Source organism: Eucyclogobius newberryi, unplaced genomic scaffold (genome assembly GCF_026437365.1).
Source record: "Eucyclogobius newberryi isolate DKJ021-1_F unplaced genomic scaffold, fEucNew1.0.hap1 SCAF_4, whole genome shotgun sequence".
In the NCBI taxonomy this organism is placed as follows: Eukaryota; Metazoa; Chordata; class Actinopteri; order Gobiiformes; family Gobiidae; genus Eucyclogobius; species Eucyclogobius newberryi.
In genome coordinates, this window is record NW_027316056.1 from 39,986,506 (window position 1) to 40,001,230 (window position 14,725).

Sequence of the window (14,725 nt, forward strand, 5' to 3'; positions counted from 1 at the left end):
TGTGGACACCAGCAGAACATGCAACACTCTTATATATATATATATATATATACACACACACACACATATTTGCACTTTCAATAACGCCAATAAAAGGAAACATATCTGTACAATTGACATTGTGTGTTCATTAATATGCATACATGTTCAGTAGTGTTCAGCAGTGTTCAGCAGTGTTCAGCAGTGTTCAGCAGTGTTCAGTAGTGTTCAGTAGTGTTCAGCAGTGTTCAGCAGTGTTCAGCAGTGTTCAGTAGTGTTCAGCAGTGTTCAGCAGTGTTCAGCAGTGTTCAGTAGTGTTCAGCAGTGTTCAGCAGTGTTCAGCAGTGTTCAGCAGTGTTCAGTAGTGTTCAGCAGTGTTCAGCAGTGTTCAGTAGTGTTCAGCAGTGTTCAGCAGTGTTCAGTAGTGTTATGCAGTGTTATGCAGTGTTCAGTAGTGTTAAGCAGTGTTCAGCAGTGTTCAGCAGTGTTCAGTAGTGTTCAGCAGTGTTCAGCAGTGTTCAGCAGTGTTCAGTAGTGTTCAGCAGTGTTCAGCAGTGTTCAGCAGTGTTCAGCAGTGTTCAGTAGTGTTCAGCAGTGTTCAGTAGTGTTCAGCAGTGTTCAGTAGTGTTCAGTAGTGTTCAGCAGTGTTCAGCAGTGTTCAGCAGTGTTCAGTAGTGTTCAGCAGTGTTCAGTAGTGTTCAGCAGTGTTCAGTAGTGTTCAGACTCACGCAGCGATGGACAGGTTGGCCGCTGACAGAGGGCTGACCTCGGCCACTTCTTTGGCCTTTTGCAGAGCCGTCTTCTGACTCGCCGCCTCCTCCTGCTCCTCCTCGTCCTGAACACAACCAATTATAATAACCGTGTTTACCGGACACGCCCTCTGAGCCGGACACGCCCTCTGCCCCAGACACGCCCTCAAAGCTTTCAAGAGCACGGACTTTGTGTCTGATCCTAAAACAGAACACCCAGACAGTTGGAAATGAGGCTCCTTAAAACTGTCTGCAGTAGGCTAACGTTTATTAGCATAGCCACTAGCATTAGCCACTAGCATTAGCCAGCTGCTAACAACCTGAAACAGCTCCGCCTCAGTCTGAAGTGACCTCTGTAAGTCCACTGGCCCCTCCTGACCACAGTCACTCATTTGTGGTCAAACAGGGTCTTTGGGGGCGTGACAGAGAGAGAATCCACGTCCACAGTGAACGTGCAGCATTTGTCCTCAAGGTGGCAGTAGCAACGAGTCACGCCGCTTCTGACCCAGGAATAAACTGTAATCATCTTTTTATGGATTCATTTCATCTGTACTTTTAGCGCTGGAGACACAATCGTTATGACATCCTCCACGAGCAGCAGTGAAGACTAATGACAATCATGTATCTGAGGATGAAAGAGGCGTGTCCACGGGCGTTACCTTGGTGAGCTCCTGAGCGTTGGCCAGGTTGTCCACGGCGATGGCCAAGAACACGTTCAGCAGCGTGTCTCAGGTTCAACAGTCAGGGACAAACAGATACTCAAACATCATCATCGCGCTAACGTTAAGCGCCGCTCTATAAGACTGGACGGTGAAGTATTATTATTGCTCAGCGGCGTTTAAGACTTTTCACAGATGTGCCAAACGGTCTCCATAGAAACGCGGTATGAAAGAGTAAAGGTAGACGTAAAAGCGGTGGAACAAACGGGTTTAACGTTGCTGAGATGTGACGACACAATCTGGAGCCGTCACTGAGTCAAGAGGACATAACGATTTATTCTGTTTTTCTCTTGGGACCTGGTGAAATTGTTTAGTCCTGGTTTAGAGCTGGTTTAGAGCTGGTTTAGACCTGGTTTAGACCTGGTTTAATCCTGGTTTAGTCCTGGTTTAGCCCTGGTTTAGCCCTGGTTTAGTCCTGGTTTAGTCTTGGTTTAGTCCTGGTTTAGTCCTGGTTTAGTCCTGGTTTAGAGCTGGTTTAGTCCTGGTTTAGCCCTGGTTTAGTCCTGGTTTAGAGCTGGTTTAGCCCTGGTTTAGTCCCAGTTTAGCCCTGGTTTAGTCCAGGTTTAGTCCTGGTTTAGAGCTGGTTTAGTCCTGGTTTAGTCCTGATTTAGTCCTGGTTTAGAGCTGGCTTAGACCTGGTTTAGTCCTGGTTTAGTCCTGGTTTAGAGCTGGTTTAGTCCTGGTTTAGTCCTGATTTAGTCCTGGTTTAGAGCTGGCTTAGACCTGGTTTAGTCCTGGTTTAGTCCTGGTTTAGAGCTGGTTTAGTCCTGGTTTAGTCCTGGTTTAGAGCTGGTTAAGTCCTGGTTTAGTCCTGGTTTAGAGCTGGTTTATTCCTGGTTCAGTCCTGGTTTAGTCGGGCAATAGCTCTGCTTCCTCGGAGACATCGTGAATTGTTAATCGTAATGACACACGTCGTAGTGTGACATTCAGCATTCTTTCAGTTTTAAGAGCAGAAAAGGGCGCGGTGGAGTGAAGGAGGAGGCGGGGTGAAGGAGGAGGCGGGGTGAAGGAGGAGGCGGGGTGAGGGAGGAGGCGGGGTGAAGGAGGAGGCGGGGTGAAGGAGGAGGCGGGGTGAAGGAGGAGGCGGGGTGAAGGAGGAGGATACAGTTCCCGAAGAGCGTGAGCACGATGAAGAAGATGGAGAAGATCATGCCTTTGTCGTTGACTCCGCCCTGAGACTTGATGCCGTCGTACATCACCATGTTCCAGTCCTCTCCCGTCAGGATCTGTGGGAAAACCAGACGTGGACTCAGAACCAGGACTGCGCCCCCTACAGGTCAAACCACTCAGTCACGTTAAATACAGTTAAGATCATTCTTTTTTGAATTTTGCAAATCAATTATAAATATGTTAAGCCAGAACAACTCTTTTTTTTTGGTTTGTAATTTCACTTCCTGTTTGTAAATTATGACATAACTCGAAGAAATTACCCAACAAACACTGGGCCAAAACTCATCTAGTGGCAGCATTTTCTCAATTTGACAATTGAAAAATTTGACAATTGAAAAATATTAGAGCGACTTATTTTTGGATGAATTAACACTTGAGGGGGTCAAAAAAGTATAAATTATGCCTAAATTTTGACTGGAATAAGTGTCCCTAGCGTGATGTCACTTCCTGTCATTTTTCTACAGATTTTTTGACTTTTCTCCATAAATACCTACTCAATTTTTGTTAAACTGTAATTTATATTTACAACAGGTATAATTACAAGGTGAAGCGCCACACCTGAAACACCGTCATGATGGCGGCGGCGAATGTGTCGAAGTTTGTGGGCGGAGTCCCGCCCTCGAAGTTAAACCTGGAGGAAGCAAAGACGAGGGTTAGAACCACGTTCGACTGGGTCACGGGGCGTCATGACGTGCAAAACGGTCTGAGGCTGAGGAAACGTGGGTGTAATATGGGTGTAATATGGGTGTCATGTGGGAGTCATGTGGGTGTCATGTGGGTGTCATGTGGGTGTAATATGGGTGTCATGTGGGAGTCATGTGGGTGTCATGTGGGTGTGATGTGGGTGTAATATGGGTGTCATGTGGGTGTAATATGGGTGTCATGTGGGAGTCATGTGGGTGTGATGTGGGAGTCATGTGGGTGTCATGTGGGTGACATGTGGGTGTCATGTGGGTGACATGTGGGTGTCATGTGGATGTGATGTGGGTGTAATATGAGTGTCATGTGGGTGTCATGTGGGTGTAATATGGGTGTCATGTGGGTGTCATGTGGGTGTGATGTGGGAGTCATGTGGGAGTCATGTGGGTGTAATATGGGTGTCATGTGGGTGTGATGTGGGAGTCATGTGGGTGTGATGTGGGTGTCATGTGGGTGTAATATGGGTGTCATGTGGGTGTGATGTGGGTGTCATGTGGGTGTGATGTGGGTGTCATGTGGGTGTCATGTGGGTGTGATGTGGGTGTGATGTGGGTGTGATGTGGGTGTGATGTGGGTGTCATGTGGGTGTGATGTGGGTGTCATGTGGGTGTGATGTGGGTGTCATGTGGGTGTGATGTGGGTGTGATGTGGGTGTCATGTGGGTGTGATGTGGGTGTGATGTGGGAGTCATGTGGGAGTCATGTGGGTGTGATGTGGGAGTCATGTGGGTGTCATGTGGGTGTGATGTGGGTGTCATGTGGGTGTGATGTGGGTGTCATGTGGGTGTGATGTGGTTGTGATGTGGGTGTCATGTGGGTGTGATGTGGGTGTGATGTGGGAGTCATGTGGGTGTCATGTGGGTGTCATGTGGATGTCATGTGGGTGTGATGTGGGTGTGAAGTGGGTGTCATGTGGGTGTCATGTGGGAGTCATGTGGGTGTGATGTGGGTGTCATGTGGGTGTCATGTGGGTGTGATGTGGGTGTCATGTGGATGTCATGTGGGTGTGATGTGGGTGTGAAGTGGGTGTCATGTGGGTGTCATGTGGGAGTCATGTGGGTGTGATGTGGGTGTCATGTGGGTGTCATGTGGGTGTGATGTGGGTGTGAAGTGGGTGTCATGTGGGTGTCATGTGGGAGTCATGTGGGTGTGATGTGGGTGTCATGTGGGTGTCATGTGGGTGTCATGTGGGTGTGATGTGGGTGTGATGTGGGTGTCATGTGGGTGTGATGTGGGAGTCATGTGGGTGTGAAGTGGGAGTCATGTGGGTGTGATGTGGGTGTGATGTGGGTGTCATGTGGGTGTCATGTGGGTGTGATGTGGGTGTCATGTGGGTGTGATGTGGGTGTGATGTGGGAGTCATGTGGGTGTCATGTGGGAGTCATGTGGGTGTCATGTGGGTGTGATGTGGGTGTCATGTGGGTGTGATGTGGGTGTGATGTGGGTGTCATGTGGGTGTCATGTGGGTGTGATGTCGGAGTCATGTGGGTGTGATGTGGGTGTCATGTGGGTGTGATGTGGGTGTCATGTGGGTGTGAAGTGGGAGTCATGTGGGTGTGATGTGGGTGTCATGTGGGTGTGAAGTGGGTGTCATGTGGGTGTGATGTGGGTGTCATGTGGGAGTCATGTGGGTGTCATGTGGGTGTCATGTGGGAGTCATGTGGGTGTCATGTGGGTGTCATGTGGGTGTGATGTGGGAGTCATGTGGGTGTCATGTGGGTGTGATGTGGGAGTCATGTGGGTGTCATGTGGGTGTCATGTGGGAGTCATGTGGGTGTCATGTGGGTGTCATGTGGGTGTGATGTGGGAGTCATGTGGGTGTCATGTGGGTGTGATGTGGGTGTCATGTGGGTGTCATGTGGGTGTGATGTGGGTGTGAGGTGGGTGTCATGTGGGTGTGATGTGGGTGTCATGTGGGTGTCATGTGGGTGTCATGTGGGTGTCATGTGGGTGTGATGTGGGAGTCATGTGGGTGTCATGTGGGTGTGATGTGGGTGTCATGTGGGTGTCATGTGGGTGTGATGTGGGTGTGAGGTGGGTGTCATGTGGGTGTCATGTGGGTGTGATGTGGGCGTGTGTAGGGGAGACATGTACGCACTGTCCCCCGAAGAGCTGCATCCCCAACAGAGCGAAGACCACGATGAAGAGGAAGAGCAGGAACAGCAGAGAAACGATGGACTTCATGGAGTTTAACAGGGAAACCACCAGGTTCCTCAGAGGAGCCCAATATCTGGAGGAGAGAGGAGCAGGGTCAGAGGAGCAGAGGAAGAGGAGCAGAGGAAGTGGAGCAGAGGAAGAGGAGCAGAGGAAGTGGAGCAGAGGAAGAGGAGCAGAGGAAGTGGAGCAGAGGAAGAGGAGCAGAGCCAGAGGAGCAGAGGAAGAGGAGCAGAGCCAGAGGAGCAGAGCCAGAGGAGCAGAGCCAGAGGAGCAGAGCCAGAGGAGCAGAGGAGCAGAGGAAGAGGAGCAGAGCCAGAGGAGCAGAGCCAGAGGAGCAGAGCCAGAGGAGCAGAGGAGCAGAGCCAGAGGAGCAGAGCCAGAGGAGCAGAGGAGCAGAGCCAGAGGAGGAGCTTACTTGGTGACTTTGAAGATCCGCAGCAGTCTCAGCGCTCGTAAAACGCTGATGCCGAAGGACGTTCCTGGTTTGATTGTGGCCCACACGACCTCAAATATACTGCCCACAATCACCTGCAAAAAACAAGCCACGTTACAGAGCCACAGATCACATGACTTTATAATATTCATAACTAGATAATGTGCAATGGCTGAAGCCATTGAGAGTGTCTGCGTTCTACAGAGTACTACATGTGTGTAAGAGTACTACATGTGTGTAAGAGTACTACATGTGTAAGAGTACTACATGTGTGTAAGAGTACTACATGTGTGTAAGAGTACTACATGTGTAAGAGTACTACATGTGTGTAAGAGTACTACATGTGTAAGAGTACTACATGTGTGTAAGAGTACTACATGTGTAAGAGTACTACATGTGTGTAAGAGTACTACATGTGTGTAAGAGTACTACATGTGTGTAAGAGTACTACATGTGTAAGAGTACTACATGTGTGTAAGAGTACTACATGTGTGTAAGAGTACTACATGTGTAAGAGTACTACATGTGTAAGAGTACTACATGTGTGTAAGAGTACTACATGTGTAAGAGTACTACATGTGTGTAAGAGTACTACATGTGTGTAAGAGTACTACATGTGTGTAAGAGTACTACATGTGTGTAAGAGTACTACATGTGTAAGAGTACTACATGTGTGTAAGAGTACTACATGTGTGTAAGAGTACTACATGTGTGTACGAGTACTACATGTGTAAGAGTACTACATGTGTGTAAGTAGTACTACATGTGTAAGAGTACTACATGTGTGTAAGAGTACTACATGTGTAAGAGTACTACATGTGTGTACATCTAAAGAATAAAGTCTAAAGAATAATAATTCTAATGCCCCATTAATTTCAATGGGGAAAAAGTACTAATACTTTTGAAAATACTGCAAAAAGTACAAGTTGTTCAAATGTCAAAAGTAATAGCACACGTCAAACAGTGAAAGCGATCGAAATGAGGTATAACTTGTTTGAAATCGGTTAAAGCGTTAATACGCAGACACTCAAAACCAGTAGAACATATAGTGTCATTACACACTCAAATATAAGTACAGGAGAGTACACAAGTCCAGGAGAGTACACAAGTCCAGGAGAGTACACAAGTCCAGGAGAGTACACAAGTACAGGAGAGTGCACAAGTACAGGAGAGTACACAAGTCCAGGAGAGTACACAAGTCCAGGAGAGTACACAAGTACAGGAGAGTACACAAGTCCAGGAGAGTACACAAGTACAGGAGAGTACACAAGTCCAGGAGAGTACACAAGTCCAGGAGAGTACACAAGTACAGGAGAGTACACAAGTCCAGGAGAGTGCACAAGTCCAGGAGAGTGCACAAGTCCAGGAGAGTACACAAGTCCAGGAGAGTACACAAGTCCAGGAGAGTACACAAGTCCAGGAGAGAGGGAAGTATGTTTGACTCAACAGTGAAAATAAAGGCGTCAGAAAAAAGAGGAGATGATTTGAGGTGTTGATAAATCATCAAGATTTCCATTGTGTCGATGTTATGTAACAATGAGACCGAGAATAATGAATTCAGAGTGAATGTGATTGTGCTGATCATCTCTCACATCTTCATCTGCACCTCACATCTTCTGCCCCTCACACCTTCATCTGCACCTCACATCTTCTGCCCCTCACACCTTCATCTGCACCTCACATCTTCTGCCCCTCACATCTTCATCTGCACCTCACATCTTCTGCCCCTCACACCTTCATCTGCACCTCACATCTTCTGCCCCTCACACCTTCATCTGCACCTCACATCTTCTGCCCCTCACACCTTCATCTGCACCTCACATCTTTTGCCCCTCACATCTTCATCTGCACCTCACATCTTCTGCCCCTCACACCTTCATCTGCACCTCACATCTTCTGCACCTCACACCTTCATCTGCACCTCACATCTTCTGCCCCTCACACCTTCATCTGCACCTCACATCTTCTGCCCCTCACACCTTCATCTGCACCTCACATCTTTTGCCCCTCACATCTTCATCTGCACCTCACACCTTCTGCACCTCACACCTTCATCTGCACCTCACACCTTCATCTGCACCTCACACCTTCATCTGCCCCTCACATCTTCATCTGCACATCACACCTTCATCTGCACCTCACATCTTCATCTAACCCTCACACCTTCATCTTCCCCTCACACCTTCATCTGCACCTCACACCTTCATCTGCACCTCACATCTTCTGCCCCTCACACCTTCATCTGCACCTCACATCTTCTGCACCTCACACCTTCATCTGCACCTCACACCTTCATCTGCACCTCACACCTTCATCTGCACCTCACATCTTCTGCACCTCACACCTTCATCTGCACCTCACACCTTCATCTGCACCTCACACCTTCATCTGCACCTCACACCTTCATCTGCCCCTCACATCTTCATCTGCACCTCACACCTTCATCTTCCCCTCACACCTTCATCTAACCCTCACACCTTCATCTGCACCTCACACCTTCATCTAACCCTCACACCTTCATCTGCACCTCACACCTTCATCTTCCCCTCACACCTTCATCTGCACCTCACACCTTCATCTGCACCTTCATCTGCCCCTCACACCTTCATCTGCACCTCACACCTTCATCTTCCCCTCACACCTTCATCTTCCCCTCACACCTTCATCTGCACCTCACACCTTCATCTTCCCCTCACACCTTCATCTGCATCTCACACCTTCATCTAACCCTTACACCTTCATCTTCCCCTCACACCTTCATTTGCACCTCACACCTTCATCTGCACCTGACACCTTCATCTGCACCTGACACCTTCATCTGCACCTCACACCTTCATCTGCACCTCACACCTTCATCTGCACCTCACACCTTCATCTGCACCTCACACCTTCATTTGCACCTCACACCTTCATCTGCACCTCACACCTTCATCTGCACCTCACACCTTCATTTGCACCTCACACCTTCATTTGCACCTCACACCTTCATCCGCACCTCACACCTTCATCCGCACCTCACACCTTCATTTGCACCTCACACCTTCATTTGCACCTCACACCTTCATTTGCACCTCACACCTTCATTTGCACCTCACACCTTCATTTGCACCTCACACCTTCATTTGCACCTCACACCTTCATTTGCACCTCACACCTTCATTTGCACCTCACACCTTCATTTGCACCTCACACCTTCATTTGCACCTCACACCTTCATTTGCACCTCACACCTTCATTTGCACCTCACACCTTCATTTGCACCTCACACCTTCATCCTTCACCTACAGTTTTCATAAAGACTCAAAACCCATGAGTGGCTCTCTATGTCTCACTCGCGCCTCCTTCATCTGAATAAAAGACTTATTCTCCACATCACACTGGGACATGTCACACTGGGACATGTCACACTGGGACATGTCACACTGGACATAAAAGCCGCCGGGACATGACTCCGTCTGGAGCCGTGAGCTCGTGAAAATGTTAGAAATATCTCTAGTTGTAATGAATTAAGTAGTATACAGTTGGTACTGTTTGTGGGGGACAGGGTGATGTGGGGGAGGGGTACTGTGGGGAAGGGGCACTGTGGGGGAGGGGTGCTGTGTGGGAGGGGTGATGTGGGGGAGGGGCACTGTGGGGGAGGGGCACTGTGGGGGAGGGGTGCTGTGTGGGAGGGGTGATGTCGCGGCGTCCTGTACCCCGCGATCGCAGGGGGGCCAGGGCCTTTATCGCAGCACATGGCTTTAATTATGATTATGAATATGAATATTTACTCACCACGCAGTCGAAACAGTTGAAGGACGAGTGCAAATATGGCTGGATGCCCAATCCGTACATTTTAATACACATCTCCGACATGAAGAGGGCCAAGAAGAGGAACTCTGCATAGACTGGAGAGAGAGGGAGAGAGAGGGAGAGAGAGGGAGAGAGAAGAGAGAGAGGAGGGGAGAGGGGTGGAGAGAGAGGGAGAGAGGAGGGAGAGAGAGAGGGAGAGAGGGAGAGAGGGAGAGAGAGGGAGAGAGGAGGGGGAGAGGAGGGAGAGAGGAGGGGGAGAGAGGGAGAGAGGAGGGGGAGAGGAGGGGGAGAGGAGGGAGAGAGGAGGGGAGAGGGGTGGAGAGAGAGGAAGAGAGGAGGGAGAGAGAGAGGGAGAGAGGGAGAGAGGGAGAGAGAGGGAGAGAGGAGGGGGAGAGGAGGGAGAGAGGAGGGAGAGAGGAGGAGGAGAGAGGGAGAGAGAAGGAGAGAGGAGGGGGAGAGGAGGGGGAGAGGAGGGGGAGAGGAGGGAGAGAGGAGGAGGAGAGAGGGAGAGAGAAGGAGAGAGGAGGGGGAGAGGAGGGGGAGAGGAGGGGGAGAGGAGGGAGAGAGGAGGAGGAGAGAGGGAGAGAGAAGGAGAGAGGAGGGGGAGAGGAGGGGGAGAGGAGGCAGAGAGGAGGGGGAGAGGAGGGGAAGTTAGCACACAGTGATTCAACAGAACTATTTAAAAGCTACAATTACCAAAGTGCAGAGTGAGTGGGAGGAGCCGAGTAAAGACATGAATCATGAGTTCAGTCCTGGAGCAGACGCTGACACAGAGCGAGAGCCAGGAGGGGGCGCTGTGGGGCGGGGGAGAGCCAGGAGGGGGCGCTGTGGGGCGGGGGAGTGCCAGGAGGGGGCGCTGTGGGGCGGGGGAGAGCCAGGAGGGGGCGCTGTGGGGCGGGGGAGTGCCAGGAGGGGGCGCTGTGGGGCGGGGGAGAGCCAGGAGGGGGCGCTGTGGGGCGGGGGAGAGCCAGGAGGGGGCGCTGTGGGGCGGGGGAGTGCCAGGAGGGGGCGCTGTGGGGCGGGCGAGTGCCAGGGAGGGGCGCTGTGGGGCGGGCAAGTTCCAGGAGGGGGCGCAGTGGGGCGGGGGAGTGCCAGGAGGGGGCGCTGTGGGGCGGGCGAGTGCCAGGAGGGGGCGCTGTGGGGCGGGCGAGTGCCAAGGAGGAGGATGTAAAGCGCCCCTGCCAGAAAGGTTACACAGTGCACCTTTATTACTCCATTATTTGTTGTTGACCTTTAAACTCGCTCTTCTACCGTCTCTTTCTACCGTTTTAGAACTTGAAATCATAACTTTCTCTGTTTCAGGCGTTCCCTCATCAGGATTTGGTGTTTGCGCTCCATGTAGTGGCAGCAGAGGGAATTACCATGGGGAGATATACAAAAGCTAGCTTGCCCGACGTGCTAATGTTAGCACACAGTTGTAATAAAAACGTTATAATTATTACAGGAGACATTTTATGCATAAGACGCGTGGTACGTCGCCCGTCCAGGCTGACCAGGCTGACCAGGCTGACCAGGCTGACCAGGCTGACCACGCTGACCACGCCCGTCGTCTGGACTTACAGAGGAAGTCGGAGAGCACGTCGGGCTGGTCGTAGTGCACGGCCGCCACACACATGGTGTTCAGCCCCACCAGGCACAGCACGGTCCAGTAAAACGCCTGCGTCTTCACCATCTTCCGGATGAAGAAGCGAAGCCGCCGCTCCTTCTTACTGTAGTTCGAGTCCAGACCGTTCTTCAGACTGGAGCGCGCGAAGCCTGAGAAAGAGAAGCAAGTCAAGTCTCAACCAGGACTAAAGCAGGACTAAACCAGGACTAAAGCAGGACTAAAGCAGGACTAAACCAGGACTAAAGCAGGACTAAAGCAGGACTAAACCAGGACTAAAGCAGGACTAAAGCAGGACTAAACCAGGACTAAACCAGGACTAAAGCAGGACTAAAGCAGGACTAAACCAGGACTAAAGCAGGACTAAAGCAGGACTAAACCAGGACTAAAGCAGGACTAAAGCAGGACTAAACCAGGACTAAACCAGGACTAAAGCAGGACTAAACCAGGACTAAAGCAGGACTAAAGCAGGACTAAACCAGGACTAAAGCAGGGCTAAACCAGGACTAAAGCAGGACTAAAGCAGGACTAAACCAGGACTAAAGCAGGACTAAACCAGGACTAAAGCAGGACTAAACCAGGACTAAAGCAGGACTAAAGCAGGACTAAACCAGGACTAAACCAGGATTAAACCAGGACTAAACCAGGACTAAAGCAGGACTAAACCAGGACTAAACCAGGATTAAACCAGGACTAAAGCAGGACTAAACCAGGACTAAACCAAAATAATAAACATAACTAAAATCAGGACCAAATCTGGAAAAATCCTAGGAAATACATCAGGACTAAACAAGCTACAAACTAGAATAAACTAGGACTAAAACACGGACAACCAAGCAACAAACTGAAAACTAGAACTAGAACCAGGACTAAACCAGCTCTAAAACCAAGAATAACTGGACTAAACCAGCTCTAAAGCAGAACAAAAACTTAACATAACCAAGTCTTACTCCAAAACATTCATCATTTCTCATAAAAAGGGACCAAATCAATAAAAGAGAACTAATTATTCAGAAGAAAAAACAGGTAAAGGACAATCATACACAATCTAGAATCTTAAAATGATTCAACCTGATGAAGCTGAGGGCAAAGTGTGAGATAAAACTTAAACTGAATAAAATGTGTCTAAACCTGGACATTTAGATTTGTTTGTTTGTTTTCACAACTTCAGCTCTAAAGCTTCAGACACTGAGGTTTAAGGCACAAACGTTACATTTTTACATCTTTTAATCGTCTGAAGCGTCTTATCGCGATGACCGGTTTGAATGATTCTAAATAGTGGTAAAATGTCGCTCACCGACTGCGTCCCCCATGTTGTCCTCGCCCTCCTCCGTGTTCAGCAGCTCCGTTTTGTTGTTTTTGGTTTTGATGGTCGGCCTCCGTCTGGAACCTGCACGAAGTACAGCGGTGGCTCATTTATACACGACTGAAAACACCAGCAAAACAGCCCCAAAAAAGGACTAAACCAAGACTAAAACACGAGCAAAACGGCCCCAAAAAAGGACTAAACCAAGACTAATCCACGAGCAAAACGGCCCCAAAAAAGGACTAAACCAAGACTAAAACACGAGCAAAACGGCCCCAAAAAAGGACTAAACCAAGACTAAAACACGAGCAAAACGGCCCCAAAAAAGGACTAAACCAAGACTAAAACACGAGCAAAACGGCCCCAAAAAAGGACTAAACCAAGACTAAAACACGAGCAAAACGGCCCCAAACAAGGACTAAACCAAGACTAAAACATGAGCAAAACGGCCCCAAAAAAGGACTAAACCAAGACTAAAACACCAGCAAAACAGCCCCAAAAAAGGACTAAACCAAGACTAAAACACGAGCAAAACGGCCCCAAACAAGGACTAAACCAAGACTAAAACACGAGCAAAACGGCCCCAAACAAGGACTAAACCAAGACTAAAACACGAGCAAAACGGCCCCAAACAAGGACTAAACCAAGACTAAAACACGAGCAAAACGGCCACAAACAAGGACTAAACCAAGACTAAAACACAAGCAAAACGGCCCCAAACAAGGACTAAACCAAGACTAAAACACGAGCAAAACGGCCACAAACAAGGACTAAACCAAGACTAAAACACGAGCAAAACAGCCCCAAAAAAGGACTAAACCAAGACTAAAACACGAGCAAAACAGCCCCAAAAAAGGACTAAACCAAGACTAAAACACGAGCAAAACAGCCCCAAAAAAGGACTAAACCAAGACTAAAACACGAGCAAAACAGCCCCAAAAAAGGACTAAACCAAGACTAAAACACGAGCAAAACGGCCCCAAAAAAGGACTAAACCAAGACTAAAACACGAGCAAAACGGCCCCAAAAAAGGACTAAACCAAGACTAAAACACGAGCAAAACGGCCCCAAAAAAGGACTAAACCAAGACTAAAACACGAGCAAAACGGCCCCAAAAAAGGACTAAACCAAGACTAAAACACGAGCAAAACGGCCCCAAACAAGGACTAAACCAAGACTAAAACATGAGCAAAACGGCCCCAAAAAAGGACTAAACCAAGACTAAAACACCAGCAAAACAGCCCCAAAAAAGGACTAAACCAAGACTAAAACACGAGCAAAACGGCCCCAAACAAGGACTAAACCAAGACTAAAACACGAGCAAAACGGCCCCAAACAAGGACTAAACCAAGACTAAAACACGAGCAAAACGGCCCCAAACAAGGACTAAACCAAGACTAAAACACGAGCAAAACGGCCACAAACAAGGACTAAACCAAGACTAAAACACAAGCAAAACGGCCCCAAACAAGGACTAAACCAAGACTAAAACACGAGCAAAACGGCCACAAAAAAGGACTAAACCAAGACTAAAACACGAGCAAAACGGCCCCAAAAAAGGACAAAACCAAGACTAAAACACGAGCAAAACGGCCCCAAAAATTACTAAACCAGGACTAAACCAGGACTAAAGCAGGACTAAAACAGGACCAAAACAGCCTCAAAGCAGAAATAAACAAGGACTAAACCTGGACTAAAACACAACCAAAATAGCCCCAAAGCAGAACTAAACCAGGTCTAAACCAGGACTAAAGCAGAACTAAACCTGGACTAAAACAGGACTTATAAAGCCCCAAAGTAGAACTAACCCAGGACTAAAGCGGGACTAAATCAGGACTAAAAACATGGACAAAAAAGCAACAAACTAAAAAAACTAAAACTAGAACTAGAACCAGGACTAAACCAGCTCCAAAACTATGAATAATTGGAATAAACCAGCTCTAAAGCAGAACAAAAACTGAACATAACCAAGTCTTACTCCAAAACATAAACCAGGACTAAACCAGGAATAAAGCAGGTCTAAATCCTGGATTACACCAATATAAAACACGTTCTAAAACATGGGCTAAAATCAGGTCTCAACCAGGCCAAAACGGGACTAAATCAGGACTAAATCAAC

At 48.6% G+C, this 14,725-nt stretch overlaps 1 protein-coding gene across 1 annotated transcript in view; it reads right to left on the minus strand.

Annotated features, from left to right (window-relative positions):
• Positions 1–14,725, minus strand: part of cacna1ab (calcium channel, voltage-dependent, P/Q type, alpha 1A subunit, b) — a 196,529-nt gene that overhangs the window by 100,952 nt on the left and 80,852 nt on the right. Inside the window, exons 10-18 of the mRNA XM_072464008.1 lie at positions 12,598–12,690; positions 11,258–11,452; positions 9,680–9,792; positions 5,888–6,000; positions 5,414–5,545; positions 3,176–3,248; positions 2,553–2,673; positions 1,388–1,455; positions 708–814 (exon numbers count right to left, since the gene is read on the minus strand). Coding sequence (XP_072320109.1) covers positions 708–814; positions 1,388–1,455; positions 2,553–2,673; positions 3,176–3,248; positions 5,414–5,545; positions 5,888–6,000; positions 9,680–9,792; positions 11,258–11,452; positions 12,598–12,690 — 1,015 coding nt within the window. The remainder of the gene's footprint in view (positions 1–707; positions 815–1,387; positions 1,456–2,552; positions 2,674–3,175; positions 3,249–5,413; positions 5,546–5,887; positions 6,001–9,679; positions 9,793–11,257; positions 11,453–12,597; positions 12,691–14,725) is intronic.